At 44.5% G+C, this 20409-nt stretch overlaps 1 protein-coding gene across 1 annotated transcript; it reads left to right on the top strand. All coding sequences in view use genetic code 11, as the record gives it.

Annotated features, from left to right (window-relative positions):
* Nucleotides 1-1637: 1637 nt before the first annotated feature.
* EGR_02753 (DNA polymerase sigma) lies at nt 1638-9784 on the top strand (the record flags this gene model as incomplete). Its single annotated transcript, XM_024492002.1, has 12 exons — nt 1638-1751; nt 2171-2424; nt 2559-2694; nt 2845-3031; nt 3275-3555; nt 3699-3920; nt 4296-4556; nt 6940-7338; nt 7406-7762; nt 7828-8480; nt 8625-9369; nt 9629-9784. The coding sequence occupies 12 exons, from the start codon at nt 1638-1640 to the stop codon at nt 9782-9784; spliced, it is 3765 nt and encodes a 1254-aa protein (XP_024353496.1).
* Nucleotides 9785-20409: the final 10625 nt, after the last annotated feature.

Here is a 20409-nt window from a genome sequence, read left to right as displayed (position 1 = left end):
GTCAGTTGGGCACGTCTTTGAAGCCTGGTGAAGGGGCTTGTTGTTTGTTTTCATGATTTAGGTGAACGCTGCGTGGAGCCGAGGAATACATTGTTCTCAAGTTAACAAAGCTCTGGCATATTTTTGTCGTGTGGCTGCACACGACAAATTTTGTAGTTGTAAGCCCCTTAAAATCAGGAACTGTGTCGTAACCCAGGGTACCGTGAATTGTTCAAAGATGCTGAACTTTCTTACCCGAAAGAGGATCCCAATCAAGTGTAAGACTGAGGGGTGAAGGTGCACTAGTTCAAGCTACGATTGATGACGGCGCTGGGAAAACAACTGCGGTATGATGCGAATTGCCTGGGTTTGCGTGCAGCTCTATCGGGCCACTGTATGAATGGAAAAATAGGTGCGCAAAGTACAAACACTTTACGGTCTTTGGAGAGCTAAAAAGAGTTACAATTTTCAGACGATGTCGTGATCTGAGAAGAGTTAAAGCTAGACTAGGGCATTTGTGGCTAAAGGCTCTAGTCTACGAAACTGCGAGCTCTTTATAACGCTAGTGCTACTGTTCAACCATAAATAACCAGTGAGTAGAGGGGAGAGGATCCGAGGGTCCGGTGGTGACACGTCACTGTTTTATGTATTATCCAAGGCAGCTGCCAACACATCGTTAGCGCGATGTAACACCTCAAGTCTTCCTCAGACTCATAACGGGCAACAGTAATGTGGTAGTGCTCAGGTTACTAACGCACAAAAGCGCTAGAGGCCCTTACGGAGGCCTGCGTGAAGCGAAGTGCTCACGCAGCTTAACAGTTAAATAAGGTCCAAAATTGCTACAATAAGGTGACCTTCTTAGTTTCATCTTAATAAGTGGTTGATATTGCAGATTTTCATACCCTTCCTGCTTCAGTTCCACACATAAAATTAGTGACAAGCTATTTATGCATTTCGGGTTTTAAAGAGCTATTTTACCAGTGAAGATTATTAGTTTTTTTAATTATAAATTGAACAGCGTTCCACGATTTTTCAAGTAAGCGAAAGGACAAACCGAATCGGAGGGCAGGTGTTTCAATAAATGTATTTTTGACCGCGATATTTGTCCTCCCTAGGTGTATCCCATTTCCCGGTGAAAAATGGTAGCATTAGAACGATGAGGGACATTTTAAACATCATAAAGTCCGTTTCGAGGCTTGCTTTGGCGCTCAAATTCGGTCGCCAGGTATAATACCTTATGTCAATAGCGTGTTTTAGGTCTTGTCGGGGGCACATTACGTAAAAGCAAAGCCTGCCTTACGACGGATTATTTTGAAGACTGGTCGATATGGCCCCCAATACTATTCCCTTGTGCAAAGGATGGGGAGAATTCTTTTGGCATCTGGTACACATCCACGCCCGAATTCACTTGTCAGAGCATTCAATAGTGTAGCTACGATCGTCAGATATCGGAATGATCCCCCTTTTAATGAGTCAGTTTTTTTGCAGTAATGAATACCATGATAAAAGCTTTTCCAAATATTGTGTTTTTATTTCTGTTGTATCTTATAATGCTTCTTAAAGTCACCATCCTAGTCGAAATCGCTTTTTGTCTTATAGCATCTCCTTTAGTAGCATTTACTCCCCACTCAAGCCGTATGACAAATTGCAACGGAATTATGTCAAGCATTTCCGCTTTGAACAGATTGAGCCGGAAAAGTTTCTCTCTCACGGTGGTTTTGGAGCAGTATGGGCTGCGAAATATCGGTCCCATGACAACGATGCGAACCAAGGTAAGGAAATAACCAATTACCAAATGAAAATTGCCAATACTATTTTATCATATACATGGCTGGTTTCTTTTACCATCAGTTTATCCACTTCCGCTAGATGATGGCTACTTGTCGCACTAACACTAGATGCGCAGCATTAAGCTAAACGCAATTGAACTGTAAGATGTTTCGTATAAAATGTTTAGAAACATCCCAATTGTCATCTACGAATGGATCAACCCTTAAAAGCCGTTGCTCAGAGCATAGCTATCCATTTTGTAAATGTTATTTTTCTAGAACAAGAATACACGCCTTCTCTCCACTTTCAACGTTGTTCCATTGTGATACGAAAGTGTTTCCTTGATGTTTCTTTCTTTTTTTCCGACCGCTAATCCCGAAAAGAAGAAATAGCTGTAAAAATTCACTACAACTACTACCAGGAGGGCTCCGAGGACGATGACATCACCGCAACCGATAATTTGGACTTTCTGCACAAGCAGAGAGCTCGTGAGGTTGATTTGCGGCCCCCTGGACCGCACCCCAACATTGTCCCTATACTCGATGACTTTTTCGATCGTGCACCTCCCGTCAAGACGGAAGGAGAAGGCGGGAGGGAGGCGAGTTGGGAAGGTGTTGAGAAGTTTCCAGACGGTTTTGGCGGTCGTCCTTATACTTTATATCTTCTTATGGAGAGGTTTGAGCTCCCTTTATACTCCTTGTGCTCCGTAAAATGTTCATTTTAGCATTTTCACATTCGACCACTTGAGCTCCCCTAGTTATCTCATTTTCTCCTGTGCGTTGAAATTTGTTTTTTCCCCTTTCACGCAGATTTGATGGATCTCTCGATGATCTTCTGAATGGAAAGTGGAAACCGACTACGACCTTTTCATCTTCCATGAATTCTGCCTCGTTTTTAATGCGTCAGCCAGCATCACACGAAATTGCATCTGGAAGTCCCTTTGAGGTTATTGCATTACATTACCTCTTACCTTATTGATTGTTTTCAGCTAGTTTAATTTAAATGCTATTTTGTTTATTCCTTCTTGTATCCGTTGACAGAATTATTTTACAAATTCTGATTTCTAGAATCCCACGTCTTCCTTACCATTTACAGATCCCGACCTCTAACATGGAGTTTTCCTCCCTTTGTCTACGCACTGAAGAGGCCATTGGTGTGGCAGTTCAGATGGTCGAGGCGGTGGCCCACCTGCAGCGGTATCACATAGCCCATCGAGATATCAAACCATCAAATTTTCTCGTTAGAAGCAGGAACCTTCCAAAGAGAGTAGACTTACTGAATGGTGAGCAGTGGTAGAGACGTGAGCTAGTGTGAATCCATCCACACACGTGCGCGTAAGCACGTGTCTTAAGTCACATGAGAGTTTATAGCTCGTCTTTGCATCAGATGTTGGTTCAAATTATCCTTGGTAATGTAGTTTTTATCACAGAAATCTCTAACTGTGGAAGTTTTTTTACTTATCAGTCTCTTGAGAGCTTCATTCCAATTCAGAGTGAACACCTTAATGTGTTCCCTTCATTAATAGGTGAAACGGTGGAGGCAATTAACTTGCGTCTGCAAGTTGCGCTAACCGACTTCGGTTGTGCTATTCGAACGGTCGACCACGCTATCGGTCGTGATTGCACCACCGTCTCGCACAGCGGCAACATCGCTCTCTGGGCGCCCGAGGTGGCCGTGCACTTCTCCGATCCACAAACCTCTGATCAGCAATGCACCCTCCCATCCATCTACTCGCGTGCGGACCTCTGGGCCGTCGCCACCATAGCCTACCAGCTCTTTGGCCGGCCCAATCCCTTCTTATCGGGTGTAAGACCTGCCCAGCCCTTTTGTCAACTAGAAACTGTCACCTAATGGAACATAGGTGCTGGTTTGACTTGTTCTCTGGACTAACTAGCCTGTAGAAGATCACACTCACACAGACGATATCGTCCCCTCGTATTTAAATGCAGGAACTGTCGTCGACGAATTATGCCGAGTCGGAGTTGCCTATGCTGCCGAGTGCTGCGCCCGGGGTGTTGGTTTGGGTGCTGCACTCATGTTTACGGCGCAATCCCTCCGCCCGTCCTCCAGCCCCCCTTGTCGCCGACGTCCTACACACCTGGTGCCTCCTAGCCAATCTCAAGCGATTCCTCTCTCCTCGTCTGTTCGACAAAGTCGTTCCACAAATACCTGTGAGTCTTCGTTTGCTTTTGTATGGATAATGCCACTTTTACCACCGCTACGTGTGCAGAAAGGAGTCCTTCAGCTAACACGATTGCTGGTTTACTCATATGATCTGCATTTATGCTTTGAATAGTTTAATGTGCTACGAGATTACACTTGTCCTGCTTTGGATCTCTCATGAGCGATACCTGATCTCTCCAATCGACTTGGAACTTGCATTTAACAAGTTTACTACATAGGTGTCATTGGTCTACTACAACTCCAATTTTTCATTCGTCCCTTTTCAATTACATTCGCTTCTTTTTACTAAACTTTGTTGAATATTAAATCAAATATTCAATGGAAGTTGTAATGCAAAAGCCCGTTCTTATCCCTCCGCATAGTTGCCAATGGAGATCCTAGTCAAGGCGGCGGGCGGTGACTTTCTCAACAATGAGGAGACTTGGCTCACGATGAAGTTGGCGGCAGAGGGTTTCTCGAGACTGCATAAGAGACTGGATGATCCATTGCGTCGGAAGCTGCGCCAGTTGCTGCAACTAACGTGGACGGCGGATTGGCTTCTGGGGGCAGCCAAAGTCACGGGACTGCGCCATCTCTTCTACCAGCGTGTCACACTGGAGCGATTTGCCTTCTGCCTGGCTTTCGTGCAATTCGCTGAGAAAGCAAAATTGCTTAGCGCCTTTAAATAATCATCATCCTCCTCACATTCTCCTCATAGTTGTGTCCTTTGGTGTTCATTTCTGGGGCCGTGTTCGTGAATTGTTACAAAAGTTCCATGGGAATTTCTCTCTGCCAGATGATAGCATTGTGACAGGTCGCTAATGTTCTGGGTGCTCGATATATGGCTGCGGTGTTGAGCTATTCCTCGTGCGATGAAATCCGTAGGTAGAATCCGCCTGCGCAGTTCGTGGCTCCATCGCCTTAAGGGACGAGCTGAATTTACCACCCTGTCCGTGTGACTAATGTGCTGCATTTGTTTCACCCTGTTGCACAAGATTTTGTTGAGAACGCGCGGCACAAAGGTTGGCTCATCCGCAACTTGGGGCAGGAGTTGTGATCCTTTCGTCGGTGAATTTGGTAACGAATGATCTGGCAAGTAATGGCGTGTGGACTGCTCGATAGGATTCGAAGGGCGGATATCTCTTGCGTATTCATGATTTGTGTTGAACTGGTGGCTAACTTGGATCTTTTGCTCCGCAACCCCTAACATACATGGCGTTTAAACCGACAGTGCACAATTTCTTCTACGGAGTAGATTAGACTGTGATGGGAAGGAAGTAACAGGAATCAGGAGGGTTCGTAGTGTATTACGGCCCGTTGGGGGATGGAGGAGTTACTTGAATGCATGGGTATGGTCTGTTATGTTTCCATTCAGTTGTGATATGCGGTCTAACCAATTGACCGATGGAATAAATGAAGATAGTGGTAAAATGATGTGATTATCAGTAATTCAATGTTCTGTTTAACAGGGTAGATGTCTCAGCCCCCGTGATTAGCCCCCACTCTGTGGTATGGTCGCTGGGCCATGCTAACGGCTGCATCTTCCATGAGCTAGTAATAATATGGTCTTAGATACTGCTATGCCTGGTCACGACTTTAAGAAAGACTCAGGGTGCTACTATGATTGTGGCATCTGGAAAGCATTCACCAACTCCTCATGTATACCAATGAGCACTGCTTAAATAAAACCTAAATCTATGTTTTGGCTAATATTTACTCCCGCCAGTGCACGCCGGACAATCGCGAACCCAAGCTACAAGGTCAAAAGCTATGGGCAAGTAAAAGATGACAATACAAGTTTATGAAGCAATTTTTGTTCATATGTGATGAATAGGCAATTACTTGACTGCAGGTTTAGATACGTAAGTCTTTCCATCGTCTGAAATTTTACTTTTACCCGGCTATGCCAAGTTGAAACCATGCTATAACTATACGGACGTTTTGTACGTTAGTATCAAATCTCCCACGCTGGTATTATTCTGCGATGTGTCGGATGCTTAACCTAGGTTTCGGTAATAAGGCCACCGCACCTATGCCAGGTGGGCTGGTCTCTAGGTCATACCACCAATCCCCAAGCCCTTCAGTACGTCTGCAATGTATATTCTGTCCGAGTATTGGCTTCATTAGTCTGAGGGGAAGGCTCGGGGCTTCATAGTAGTGCTCTGGATCCTTACTGACGTAATGAGGAAATGTAGAGTGAACGAACAAGTATGGCTAACGCACAGAACTAATGGGCTCCAAATTCGTAATGGGACTGTCCATCCAGAGGATATTTTCACAAATAGTTTAGAAATGCAATGTTAAATGACTGGAAGAAGCTTAAATTTTAGGTAAGAATAACTTTTGTCCTACAAAATGTCTACCATGAGAGATGAAGTTCTTTAGGAAAATAAAAAACACCTATCACGTTTGTGGCGAATCAGAGAATAGTCTCATCCTCTTTCTTGCAGCAGGTAAATTTAAAAAAAAATTAAGGAAAGCTTTTTAGTCCTAAATCAGTTTAGTCTGAGTTAGGCAAACAAGCTGATTTCATGTATTTGATTTCATTTCGTCGTGTTTGATTAGCTAAGTTGGTGGGCTGTTTGGATCGGCACGTTCTGTTGAAACTCAGTTTCTTGTGGTTTGTTTGTGCTTCCCGGATTTTTTGCCAATCTTACTAACAAAATATGGTCGTTCACCAGTTTTACTTTTGCAGAATCACCATGAACGATTCGATTTCAAATAATATGACTTATCAAAAGAAGCGCCCATGTCTAGAGGAGGAGTTGGGCCGCGGTGAGTCTAAGCGGGAACCACTTTGGAAACAGGAAGGAAAAATTTACAACCCGGGGGTCGTGGGGTAATTAGTTAATGATAGGCACATTTTTAAGTCTTCATGAGGAGATCATAGATTTCGTCAATTATGTTTGCCCATCTCCCGAAGAACATTGGGTACGTGAGATCATTATCTCGAAAGTACGGAACGTTATTTATTCATTATGGAGGGAGTGTCGGGTAGGCTCCTTTTTCGGTTTCCTAACATTTCAGGTTGAAGTTTTTGGCAGCTTCAGCACTGGGCTTTATCTCCCGACAAGTGATGTCGACATTGTCATATTCGGCAAATGGCCGCAGTTGCCTTTAGGGACCTTGGAACGAGCGTTAAAGGAAAATAACTTTGCCACTGATATTAAGGTCCTTTCAAAGGCGACCGTTCCGATTGTGAAGTTTACCGATTCTGATACCGGACTTCATGTCGACATAAGTTTTAACATGGCTAACAGCGTCCGTGCCATAAAATTCGTACATACCTATCTGGGGATTTATCCTTGTCTTCGTTACCTCGTCTTCACGTTGAAGCAATTCCTCCTTGTTCGCGAACTTAACGAGGTTTGGACCGGCGGCCTCAGTTCCTATGCTCTAATATTGATGTGTATTAGTTTTTTGCAGGTGAGTTTATTTCTTTGGGTTGTATAGTTTCATATCATTTGTAATTTCACGACTTTTTTCGCAATAGCAAAATACCAGGGAAAAGGAGACCGTTAAGTCCAGAAACTTGGGAACTCTCCTTTTGGAATTTTTCGAGTTTTATGGAATTCGCTTTAACTACAGGACTACTGGAATCAGATTTTCGGAACAGAGTTCTTTTATTTCCAAAGACTGGTTCACGAAAAGCATGGAACGCGACCAGTATCCCCCTCTCTTATGTATCGAAGATCCTCTTTGCCCGGGAAACAATGTTGCTCGGCGTTCCTACTCGTCAAATATGGTTTTAGATGCGTTCAAACACGCTTATCTAGCGTTATCCGCCGCTTTACGCACGGATGCTGATAACGTCGGGAGCATCTTATCTTCCATCTTGCTCATACCGCCGGTATGTCTTTTTGGTTCTTCTTGCTGTAATTGCACACACCTTCTGATTGTAACTTGCCTTAACAGGATACTATAACCTCTCGGAAGCGTGTAAGGGCTTACGCGCTGCTGATGTACCAACTCATGCCGTCCTTTTTTGTGCCCCATGTTAAATCTGGAATTACTCCCATGCAATTACAACAGATGTCATCTAAGACTTCCCCCACTCAGCCCTGCGAATGCTCGGAGGATCAACTTAATAACTCTAGTCCCCCAACAAAGGCACCGATCATTGTGTCTGCTCGTGGACTTAGTACTCGGCCTCCTGCTTTTCTGCGCGCACCTAACGGCGCTGATATGTTATACCTCTCCACCAGCTTCCCGTCTTATGCGTATCCCTCCAATCCTGTTTTCTATGACCCCTTGTGTTTCCCCGTCCCAAATCCCCCTAATGGCGCGCCTACGGTTCAAAAGCCTGTTTTCGTCATGTTTTCACATTCCGCCTTCACATCTGTGTCGAGTCCAGTCTTCTTCTCACCCTATCTCCCTGTGCATACGTCTGCCTCATCAGTAGACGGTGATATCACTGCAATGTCTCGTACCGTGCTCGACAGTGGTTCCGATTGTGACGAAATGCTTTCGGAGTCGGAACTTCAGGAAATGCATGTTTCTGATGATATGGCTTCGGGTGATATCGAGGATGTCTATCGGGATATTGAAGCAGCTGATCGGAACTTCAAGTAAGTTTTCACTGGCTGCAGTATTCTATCCTCTGTGACCTTTTGCAGTTAAACGATAGTGCGACGTGATATTGGTAGATCGCTAACTATTTAGTTGCGAAAATGGTCTTTGCGAATCAAATTATTGGTTCTGTTTATTTTTAGAAGTGGGAGATCGGTGTCTGCATCAAATACCTGCTCCAACTTAGTGAAGCAGTTGGCACCGTTGAGGTTGTTCTCCTCTGAGCAAAATGTCTCCTGTACCCGAGAAAACCAGGAGCTGGATTCCTCCTGTCCTTTATCCTCGCCATCCATATTGCCTTCCTCGTCTACGTCTAGTACCAAGTCAAAAGGACACAAAAGTTGTGAAAAAATGGAAGCGGAGTTGCCTCAAACTCCACCTCCACCACCTTCACAGACGAGAGGAGGGAAGTCTTCTCGAAGGAGACGTCGCCCGGTCCGCAAGACCGGAGGCATTGTTCCTACTCTCGACGGTCCTAATGTTAATGCTAGTACACCCGAGACTCAGGTTGTACCTACTCGGGCAAATGGTTGTTGCCTTTCAAGCAATGAGGATACTGAGGAGAGTGGATGCACCTGTCAATCCGTGCACAAAATGAAGAGAAGGTGCTCGCAACTTCGTTCGGGTGGAAACTGCCGCGAGGGGAAAGTTGATGGAATGGTTACGGCTTCAGAGACTACGCCTGGGCATACAAAGACCTGGTCTTCATTTAAGTCGTCAATCCGCATGGATTCGTCTAGTCCAGGGCAAAACAACCCGGGAAGTGAAAATCTGGGCAATCCACTTACGGCTTCACCCAATCCTCTACCTGCCTCCAAGGCTGGGAATAAGCAACAACAATCCGTGGCTAAAAACAGTGCAATCTCTTCATCTCTAAAACGCCCGGCTGTAAGTAGGCCACGTTCGAATAGGGCTTAGTCCCTCTGATTTTACTGTTACGACTCGCCTCCCCTCCCCCTCCTTCACAATTTCCCCCTTGTAAATACCCATCGCATTTACTTTTCTGTTCATTCATCTTATGTATATATGTAGATGCTTCCGAACTCGTTTGTGCATATTATTCTCTGAAAATATTTTGCATCGCTTGCCGACTGTTAAGAACAAATATACATCGCGGTGGAGATAGGTATCATTTTTATCTGTAAAGCTCAGCCCCTTCTTGGTGCATTGCAAAGAACGTCGGTGGAACGATCGCACTCTCAATGCTCTTACCTGGGATGGTGTGGCCTTGTGCCATCGCGGGTTACCGCCTCACAATTCCGCTCTGTCTCGCTGTCAACAGCCTGGCGACATCGGCACTTGATTGCGTTTGTGCGCACTGGCAAGTGCTGAAATCGGACAGGAGGATTGATTCGCCTGCGCCACCTAGAATACTCCTCATTTAACAACCTGCGATATTTTATTTCTGCCTTTGGAAATTGTTCGTCTGTGTCTATACATTTATAAAAGTGTCTTCAAACTGTTCTTTGTCCTCTGCTTTCGCTTGAGTGGATGTTCGTCATTGCTTGAAATGCGTTTTTTTCGTTATTTTGGCGTTTACCGTTAGATAAAGGAGTCTTGGTACTTTCGTAACGCTGAAGTCTTCGCTTTTGTGTTAAACCCTTGGTTTAACAATTAATCGCCTTACGAGTCGATGTCATCCTACTACACCTCAGTTTCGATACTGGCGAGTCATGTGGCAAGCAGTCGTATTTGTAGTTTGAGCTGTTTTGCTTCGATAGCCATGTCTTCTTATTTTTGACTTCATCATATTCTTGTTGTCACGGTTGGCGCAACCATGGTACGACATGCGTCCTGCAAGCTCGAAAAGTACACCTTCATGAGCTGTGGCCTTGTGAATGATCCGTATGGCGTCGCTGTCACCACATGCTTAGTGTGCACTCGATTGGGCCTTAGGATTTAGGTATTCCAATCATTGTGGGTTTGTTTCCTCCATCCCCAATGGTGGCCTGGGTTCAACAATCTCAAACGTTGCGACACAATCGTCTTGGAAACAGTGGGATTTTTAAATTGATCTTATTTTCAGTACGGATAGGCTTGTGGGCGTGAAAGTGGACAGTGTACTTTTCTGAATAGATTGGGAAGAATTATTTGTTTTTCCCTCCTCCTCTTCTTTCCCTCCTTGGTAAAAGCATATTTTTGATGCGCTCCGGCGGTTACTAAATTTGCCTTCAGACTGCCCTTGGAAGTCCGCTTTGTAGTGCACCCATTCCTGCGGCCTGTTGCCCAACCTCTCCTGTGACCAGTACTAAATTGGGCTAAACGCCACATAGTCTGTGGAATGCGGGAACAGTGGAGAGATTCACGTCGCCTGTCCACCCGGGTTAACACGCTTGTGATCGGTACGTGAGATTTTGAAAGTGTTTTCTCCACAGGGACATATTTTCAGTCTGCGTAAGGTGCTAGCACACCCCACACACGCGGGCAGCCTTTCAAGTAGAAGCTGCACATCTCCGATTGAACACCGAAATTCCCCTCTACACACACAGAGGAGAGAAAATGTGTATGAGGGGGAAGCGGCCGTATCGGTTTGTCGAGCCTGCATGTGTATGCGGATATAAGGGTGTGGAGCGATAGGAGTTGCTGTGCTCAAACAGCATTGTGTGATTGAGCGCTTGCCTAAGGAGGCAGAACAGTAGCCTAAACTTAGTCGGGCATTAAAAGTGTGATAACGAGGCAACAGAAAGATGTGAAAACTGGTTTTTTGGTGGCCTCAACTAGGCACTCATACACACACCACAGCTCCTGTCTGCACTTTAGCAGGTCTTTTGAAGTGGGATCTGGTGACACCAACCCCTGCTAGCTATAGTAGTAGTGACCTGTAACAAAAGTAAGGACATTTCACAGTGGATCTAGCGCCTACATTTCCATGCTGCAGACGAATTACGCATTTTCAAGAAGTGTGATGGTTTCGGAACGTCTCAGCTACTCCTACGAATATTATGCCTCATCTGGTAGCATTTTATAGAAGGCATCTACCATCTCGACGTTTACTCGCTTGCTACTAAAATTGTTATATCATATTTATCGTTACGTAAATAATGAATTATTTACGTGGATGTTATAAATGAGGCGAGTACAAGCCCCCGTGTGAGTCATCGCGACCTCGAACCTATATCGAGGGTTTACCAACGCGCCAGTCTCTGCGACTGCTTACATCGATAACATCCGGCCACCGCATTAAAGGTCATGCATGCGAAAAAAACTCAAAGTCGGATAGGTTTAGTGCAATCATTGAACACAAATCAAAATCTATTTATTTGTAATTTTGTCTACAATGCCGATGATGATGATGATGTTTGAAACTGTTTCTTCCACACTATTGTAATGTAGCGTCCCTGAGGACGGAAGAAGATATCATACTGGGGCAGAATATGTATTGTAGACGCATAGTAGGGCATAGAGCAACTAGAGGCCAGCTCACTCGGCAAATTTACAATGGCGAGGCGTCTAGGTAACTCCTTTGCCAAAAAAAACAAGCGTTAACCAAATAACCAACGCATTACACAGCCCGCCTCTCCTCTTTTGAGTGTCATCCTCGGCGCGCCTCTTGTTCAACCACCCGCGTCAGCAATCACAAGGTAATCAGTGCTGTTAGGACACACTCCCACGAGCCAATTGTGCCAGTTGCCTAATTTTCATCCAACCGAGAAGATGCTTGACCGCAATGGCCCTGATACCTCTTGGCAATTCTACTGGACCTGGAATTTTGTCCTCTTTGGAAACTGGATTTTGGGGACGGGGGAATGTGCTGACCACTACGCGTGTCCATAGATAGTCGTGGGAACGCTAGCCCAAAAAACGAGTCACTTCATAAAGAACGGGTTTAGCATAGTCCTTTGGGAATAGGGTTTCATGTCGATTCCTCCTTCCTGCTTTTTTTCACCTCGGTGCTGTCCAGCTAACTTGTAGGAAAGTGAAGGAGGCATCGCGTATTCACTTGACTAACATCTTCACGGTAGACAGCCCCTTAACGAGATTCTCAGATGGTTCACGGCTATTGTCGCCTCATTAAACCGCGAGACTGAGGCAGTTGCTGAAGGCACACGCCATTTTTAGGCTTTCTGCTGGAGATCGTCACCAATTCTCTCAACCTCAGCATATGCGTTTCTTCCGCCCCACCAGTAGAAATGGGTTTTATTTTTCGCTGCCCTGAGACTTCTCTGGAGACAAAAGAACGTACTCGGATAGAATAAGTATTACCGACGTATTGGCGTGGTTTGGCGGTCAGCCCACCCAGCGAAGGTACAATGGCCCCTTCACCAAAACCGAGAAGTAAGCAAACAACCAACGCATTAGAACAATACCCAGAGGGATATGCATGTATTCCGTTTAACCAACTGCAATTGGTGTTTACTTCAACGCTAGTGATGGTGGATATCATTCAACAGCTCTGGGAAGAATGCAGTCCTTGTAAGGTTTATTGGATTAAAGAAGGTTAGCGGCCACCGTCACGCACATGCCAGACGTGCTCTTGGGTGGTGGGAGATTCCTCCTCACTCCAGGGTCTACTTACGTTTTCCTGGTTTTTACATTGTTTCACCTTTTTAATGCCAACGTAGAGCATTGAAAACATTCTTCCTCTCTGGTGGTATATTTTCTCTTTGGGCACCACTGGCAGACAAGTCAAGCCGTTGCCTAAAAAGCAGAGCTGTAATGAACTTTGGCACTGTGAACCACATTCTTTGGTCAGCGGCCTTTGCAGTGGGTGGAACTGCGTTCCTCTTGTCAGTTTTGGTGGACTATTTCTATACGCCTGGCATGTTGGAGTTGGGAACTTAAGATTAAAATTACGAAATCCATGCACTTTTTTACCGTTATTGTGTATTTAAAATTGCTTAAAGGGAACATCCACGAGCTCTGATTTTCGGGAGTCACGGTTGCCATTTAGCCGGGGCTTCAGGATCTTTTAGGCCTTCTTAGGTAAGACGTTCAGTAATCCCCTTCTTCCTGTTCGTCACCTTATATCCAGAACTGTGAAAGCATTTCTAAGCTTAGAATGCTGCAAAGATCCAGCGGTAGGTAAGTAGCCTATTGAAGGAAAGAACAAATCATCCGCCTCTAGTCGTTGGAACTGGAGCTTTGTGAACAAACAACTGGATTGCATTACATCATCTCGATACAATAGGCTGTATCGGCGACACAGACGTGCCAAGCACAGCTAAGTTGAATCTCCAACTCTCTCAAACGCCAGACACCACACGCTCTGTGCCATACTCTTCACTCACTCAAGGCACGTGCTCACCCCTAAGATACGAAGGCGATGTCACTGACGCTACGACGTTGGTGAGTCACAAACTCACAAGGCACAGCGATGAAAGTATCGACGGCAGAGCACCAAGTTCCGAGCGCTCTACGAGACCAGTTTCGTCACATTCCACAATGGCCTAGCACTGGATGGTTAGCACATTGACTTCTGGAAAGGAGAAGGCTAGATATCGCGTGCAACGCTCACGTACCATTTGACAAGATGGTGTAACAAAAGGGTAGCTAACCAATGTAAACACAATAATTCAAGGTAGAAGTTAACGACCACATCTTTAAGGATGGATTTGCTCACAGTCTCCGTGCATGATCTTTACTGGACCATCAATCATACGACTGCGGTAGTTCAAGCTCCGACTCCTGTTGTCGTGGCGGCGGTGACTGGTGAGTGGGCATGCAGGCAGTTAGTCGATGTGTGTGGATGCCCACACAAGTGGCAGTGATGGCAAAACACGCAGGGCTAAGCCTGCCTAGACCGCTTTTATCCGCACGCACGTGCGCACCCATCTTAAGGTCATTCTGGCACATCCACACACAGCACATGCACACACGTTCTGCCTTTTCTTCACATTCTTCAATGTGTGTGCAGGCATTTAGAAGTTTTTTCAACAATTTGTGTGTATAATGGAACGAACTCCTCGCTAAGAACTATGTAATACGGTAAAACTCTGCGGGGGGGTGGTTTCATTGGTGAATTACGGAGGGGGAAGGGGTGGGTGATCTGTGAGGGTCGTCCCCCTGGACTACCGGTGTCAGCTAATCTAGTGATTTCAATCAAGATTAACTCTCCATCATCTTATTTAGTAACTCCTTTATCAGCATTAGTGTCTAAATTAAATTTCATCAGTTATCACAATAAAAAATCAGTTCTCTGCGAAGTGAGCTATCTTACAACTAAACCGAAATTTCCCGACAAAAAAGGAATGTACTGTCTACAAGGTGGCACATTTCCATATTTTTACTCAGCAATATAGATGCTATTTCTTGTGTAATTCCCTGAGATTGCCTGACCACTCATCGAAGGTACACTGGCGGAGATCCAAGGTAGCCCTTTATCAAAATCAAGAGTTACACAAGCAACCAATGCATTGCACAACCCGCCTCGCCACTTTTGAGCTTCGTCCTCGGGGTTTCCAGTGGTCAAATCCCTTGCGTCGCCAATCACAACGTCGTAGTTGGTGCTATAAGGATACACCCACGAGCCAATGGTGCCAGTCATCGAATTTTTATGCTACTCAGAGGATACTTGACCGCAACGGCACTGATGCCGCTTGGCAATCCTACTGAACCTGGAGCTTCGTCCTGTTTGGGAACCGGAATTCGGGGACAGGAGGATGCGCTGACCATCACGTTTGTCTATAGCTAGTCGTGGAGACATTGGCCTACAATCAGAGTCATGCAACATGCAAGAGGATTTAACATAGTCCTTTGGGGAACGGTTGAGCTTCTATCCCTCCTTGCCACTTTGTTCTTACCTCGGTGCTGTCCAGCCATGTCTATATGGATTTTATTCATCTAGTAGGGAAGTGGAAGTGGTATTGCATGTTCACCTAATTAGCATCTTTATACAGGTATGGTAAGCAGCTCTGCAACGAGCTTTCTAGACGCTTCAACAGTTAACGTCGATTTGGTTGTTAGTATCCAGCCTGCAGACCAGGGGACTGGGGTGGCTGGCAAAGGTAGAAGCCATTTCCGGCCTTTTTGCTACCGGTCGTCACCGATCTTCCCACCAGCAGCGCATACTCTTCTTCTGCTTCGCCAAGGTTTGCTACTCAGTAGTAAAGATCAGAATTGATGTCCTTTAAGATCAAATTTGTTTCAACTGACACAAATGTAGATCCTCTAGACTTCCCTGAAGAAGCAAGGAGACACAATACTCAAGCAGAATGAGTATTGCCGACGCACAAAATGGTTTAGGAGAGGGCTTCTGGTATGGTGCGGATGTTAACCTACCCTGCGGTGTAATTGCGGAGACCTTAAGTGCTCTATTTACCGAAACCTGGAATTAAACAACCGAAGTATTACACTTGTATAATCGTAGAGGAATTCAGATGGATCCTTACGAGTTTAGAGTTCAGTGCGGCAGATCCTCATCAACGGTAATGTTTAATGTAGGCTTTGGGTTTCCTCTCTTTATTTATCTAAACATTATAGGCTTCTGCTTAGAATCGCTAATTTATTTAAGAAATTTTTAAGACCCATGTAATTTTGGTATGACCTTGTCATTCTCTCACGCGTTGCTTAGACCCACGCCGAATTTGTGGGTATTTCCTCTCCTCTTCGTTAGTGCGAAAACGAATCACAAAGCAGTTTTCTTAACTCCTGCAGCATTAAATCAGCAGGCAGATAATGCTTTATTCATGAAGATGAATTAAATTGCTCAATGAGCCATTTGCATCATCAACATCTAGCGTCGGCTCACTGAACGCCTCGGTGTGTGTGTGTGTGTGTGAATGAACATTAAAAGAGTACTTAAAAATGGCATAAATGGGAGTGCAACCAATTCAGCTATCAGCACTTGTGCCGCCACATTGCGAAAAAACGGTTTGATGAATAATAAAAAAACAAGGTGAAGATCGTCGTTGTTTTTGTTATTGATGTTGGATAAGCACAAAATCAAAAAGTGGTTGTTACACACTCGGCAGCATATGATCGAGCAGAGGCGATTTGTGTGAAAGGAACGAGGCCTTTCGAACACGGAAGCGTGATATGTGATCCAGCTAGGATCTGGTAGTCCCGCGAACAAGCGATAGTGCTTGCTAGAGTTATCAGATCGGATCTCGGGTAATTTTTAAGTCTGTTCAACACGTTTAAGGCAAATATCCCCAAAGATTAAGTATTCAGCAGCTCTAGCCACAGTCACGTTGAGGTGCTGCCAAGAGGGGATAGGAAAAATCACCCAGGTATGAAAATATTACTTTTGGTTTAGTTTAAACTTCCTCAAAATGGTGATTGTTTTTCACGAAGGAGTTATTACGCTTAACTTAAAGAAGATTGACGTGGTGATTCACTAAATTTGGAAGATTCCAATGCACCATAGCGTTCAAGTCCCCCCTTAGGATGTTAAAAAGGTACGGAGGACTTGAGAGGCCGTGACCCCAGGTAGAGAGTCATAGTGCCAAGAAGGAAAATGGAACCACAGAGATTGGCGTGCAAACCATGGCTCCAGAACAGCATCTGTATCATTATCTCGCTAATTTGTTGGCTCAATGGATTACCAAAGATCACAACAGCACTTTGGTTGACATTAACATTAATAACCTAAGTAAATAGAGTTTGAAGTCAAACATGCTGCAAACAACAGCGTCTCAAGAAAAAAGCCATAAATTTAGCATTCAACGACAGTGACTGCTTTACCAAAGTATGCAATATGAAAGGGATCCTGCTCATTAGATGAACCAAAAGGATGAGCTGGAATAAAATTTGCGTCTCGTGCTAAAATGAACTTTACAAATAGACTACGCATGGTTGCTTAGTTGCTTCTGAACTAACTTCCAACTACAAAATCACATCACCTATCACTGTGAGTGCAATGCGTTGGTTGTTTAACCCTCGGTTTTGGAAAAGAACCACGGAGGTGCCCCGCAATTGCACCTTTCTAGAGTGGGCTGGCCATAGTAATAGCCTAAGTCCTACTTTGAGTCGACATTGCAACCTCTGTCCAAGTATTATGCCTTCTTTCGTCTTCAAGGGAGTCTTTCAGCATTGCGTTAGTGACGGAGGACGTCTAAAACATATATATCGTGATTACCATGAATGCTTAATAAAACTTAGCTGGGTGGAAGAAGTATATATGCCATGGATGGTAGAATAGGTGACGAATTCCAGCAGAAGAGTTAAAAATGACGACAACGACTCCAGTCTTGTGGTCTGCAGAAATGCTATTAACAAGTGCAGCTACACTGGCCGCAAACCCTCTAAAATTGTCTCTTACGGAGCTGTTTACAGTACCTCTATAAATATGCTAATTAAGTGCACTCACGGTACCTTCCCTACCTCTCTACTAGCTGGATGTATCCCAGATAGATATGGCTGGGTGGCACTGTAGAGCAAACAAGGTGACAAGGAGGAATAGAAGCAAACCCTACTCCCCCGGAACTATGTGAAATCCCTATCTTGGTTACACGAGTCTGCTTTTAGGCCAGTGTTCTTACCACTGGCCATAAGCAAGCGTGATGGTTAGCACAACCCTGGCCGCCTCAAAATTCGGCTTTCACACAAAACGAAAACCCATGTCTGTTAGAATTGCCGAGATGACTTAGTCACGCTGTGGTCACGGTTGGCTCGTGGGTGTTCTTGCTTACCGTACAGCTTACGGTGTGATGGCTGATATAGGAGTTTGACCAAGAGGAAGGTCGGGGAGGAAGTTTGAAGGAGGTGAGAGTCTATGCTATACATTGGTTATTTACTTAGCTCTCGATTTTGTTAAGAAAGCTAATTAGATGCTCTGCCATTTTACCTTCACAGAGTAGTCTGGCCTTCTGTAGATCTTCTTTCGTCTTTAGGAAAGTCTCGGGGCACTGAGGCAACTATGCCCGAATTAAATTCAAAAAACTCCACCTTTTTTACAATCTACACAAACACGAAAAAAAATATATGAATAGGTTAAAATACTAAACCTCAATCGACTAATCAGTTCACCGTGCATACTAATGGGGGAATGCTGATTCCTGTTTGTTGAAGCACGTGTTCTCATGGAATTTGACATTTTTGAACAAATTGCACATTTATCATTGTGCATGGTGACATTTAAAGTACCCCCGTGTTCGCTTTGGATTTTTGGTTTACACTAAATACGTTTGGCAAAGTTCTCGAATTTCCCCGCTAGTGTGGTTTTCCTTTGTTAGCATTATCGACAACGGCATCATTTGAGACCTCCGATTTAATGCTCTTTAATGCAAGGAACGTGATTTTGGGCTGAAAATAAAGCCACTAAGGTGATAACTGCAATGAGGAACCTAAAACACATTTGACTGTCTACCCAGCCTCCTAATTTGATCAAGTAGCTTTCAGAATAGTATCGAGAAATGAGTCAATGATGTGAGATCCAAAATTCGGTGAAAAAGAATGGTTTTGTTCCCAGTCGGGTGTTAATTTTTGACTTTATGCTAAACTTGAGTCGTTTTAAGGGCTGGTAGCAAGAAACCTTACACCATCATTCGCATGGGTAGAGGGATTGGTGCGATGGGAAGCTGCGCTTGCGGTTCACTGGACGAAACGTGAAGGGTAGAACGCGCACTGAGGGACGTTTAAATACGATTCATTTCAATTCCCCTCCCTTTGTTCCATTTCGCCTCACGTGATCTGGGATTTCAATGCCACAAAGCAGGGAACTATTTTCTACTTATTTTTTTTTGGCGCTACCTATGCTCAAAAAGTGGGTAAAAATCTGTGCCCCGGGGGCCATACCGCGCTTCCACCTTGTTGTCCCTAGTAGAGATTGTGGATGCCTAGATGTCAACCCCTTGAACCCGTTGATCGTAAAAGACACCGTGGTTTAGAACTGCTACTTTGACAGAAAAAATTTGAGTGACAGAATTCGATGCAAACTGCAAACATTCACTAGCAGGAGGCTAAATATTCACGTAGTGCTGTGCCCAGTTGAGACGATAACCAACATGCCTCTCTCTGCGCTTTCAAAACCCTAGTTTATGATTGCAGATGTTGTTTTTCAGCAGCTCTGACGGTAGTGAGATGCTGTTTCATGCATATTTAATGGGGAAATAAAAAAACAAGGAACAGTTGATATGAAGTAAAAATTTATTTTTTTCTTTGTCTTTCGAATTATCTTTAAGTAAGGAGAGTCTGTTTACTGGCTCCCTTTTCAATGGCGGCCTCGGAGGTGATTTCTTTGTTGGCGAAACATAGAACCCAAACATTCACAGCAGTAATGTAGTCTTTCCAAGAGAAAAGCTTCTCACATTTCAAATCATGCATTTTTGACCAAAAAAATAAATATCTACAATGGAAAACCGAGATTAATCTAATTTTGCATGTTTGTAACGCTCTCGGCGGTGCACACACTCACAGGTATCACTAACACCGTGTGGCAAGGCACAAGGCGGGAGGATGCTTTTATAGGTAAAGTATGCGGAGTGGGATATTAATCACTCGAAGCAGTTCCAAATGACTTGCGCACACTGAAAAGACGACGCGCTGGGTGCGTGTAATGCATAAACCTCAGTAGCAGCAGCAGCAGAAGCAGCAGTAAGGACGTGCCAACCCCGAGTAATCACACAAACACCACCCTCCCATTAAAAGTGTGAACAAGGGGATAGAAATTCAAGCAAGAAATCAATTTCCCTCACCTTTCACAAAAAAGCTCCTAACACTCATCTGCAGTCATGGCACCTCCAACGCTTCGTAGGAAATGAAATGCTATAAGTGAAAATGACGAAGGGTTCTTTTACAAGCGCTGTTTATAATGTTTCTCATAATCAAATATTAGCATTTCCAGAAGTAGGACTTTAAAATCAACTATGCAATAGACAATTTTTCCCTGCTGAAGGGAAAACGTGTATGTTAATGCGGTGAGGACCTAAATTAGTTACTCAGCGAAAAAGGGATCTCAGACAGTTTTGAGAGGACGGTTGTAAATGACCTACTTACTGCTTTGTTCCATAAGTGCTGCATTTGAACTTAAAGGGGTGCTAGTTTGCTGAA

Source organism: Echinococcus granulosus (assembly GCF_000524195.1).
Source record: "Echinococcus granulosus chromosome Unknown EG_S00013, whole genome shotgun sequence".
NCBI lineage: Eukaryota > Metazoa > Platyhelminthes > Cestoda > Cyclophyllidea > Taeniidae > Echinococcus > Echinococcus granulosus.
This window is presented reverse-complemented; position numbering and strand designations above follow the sequence as displayed.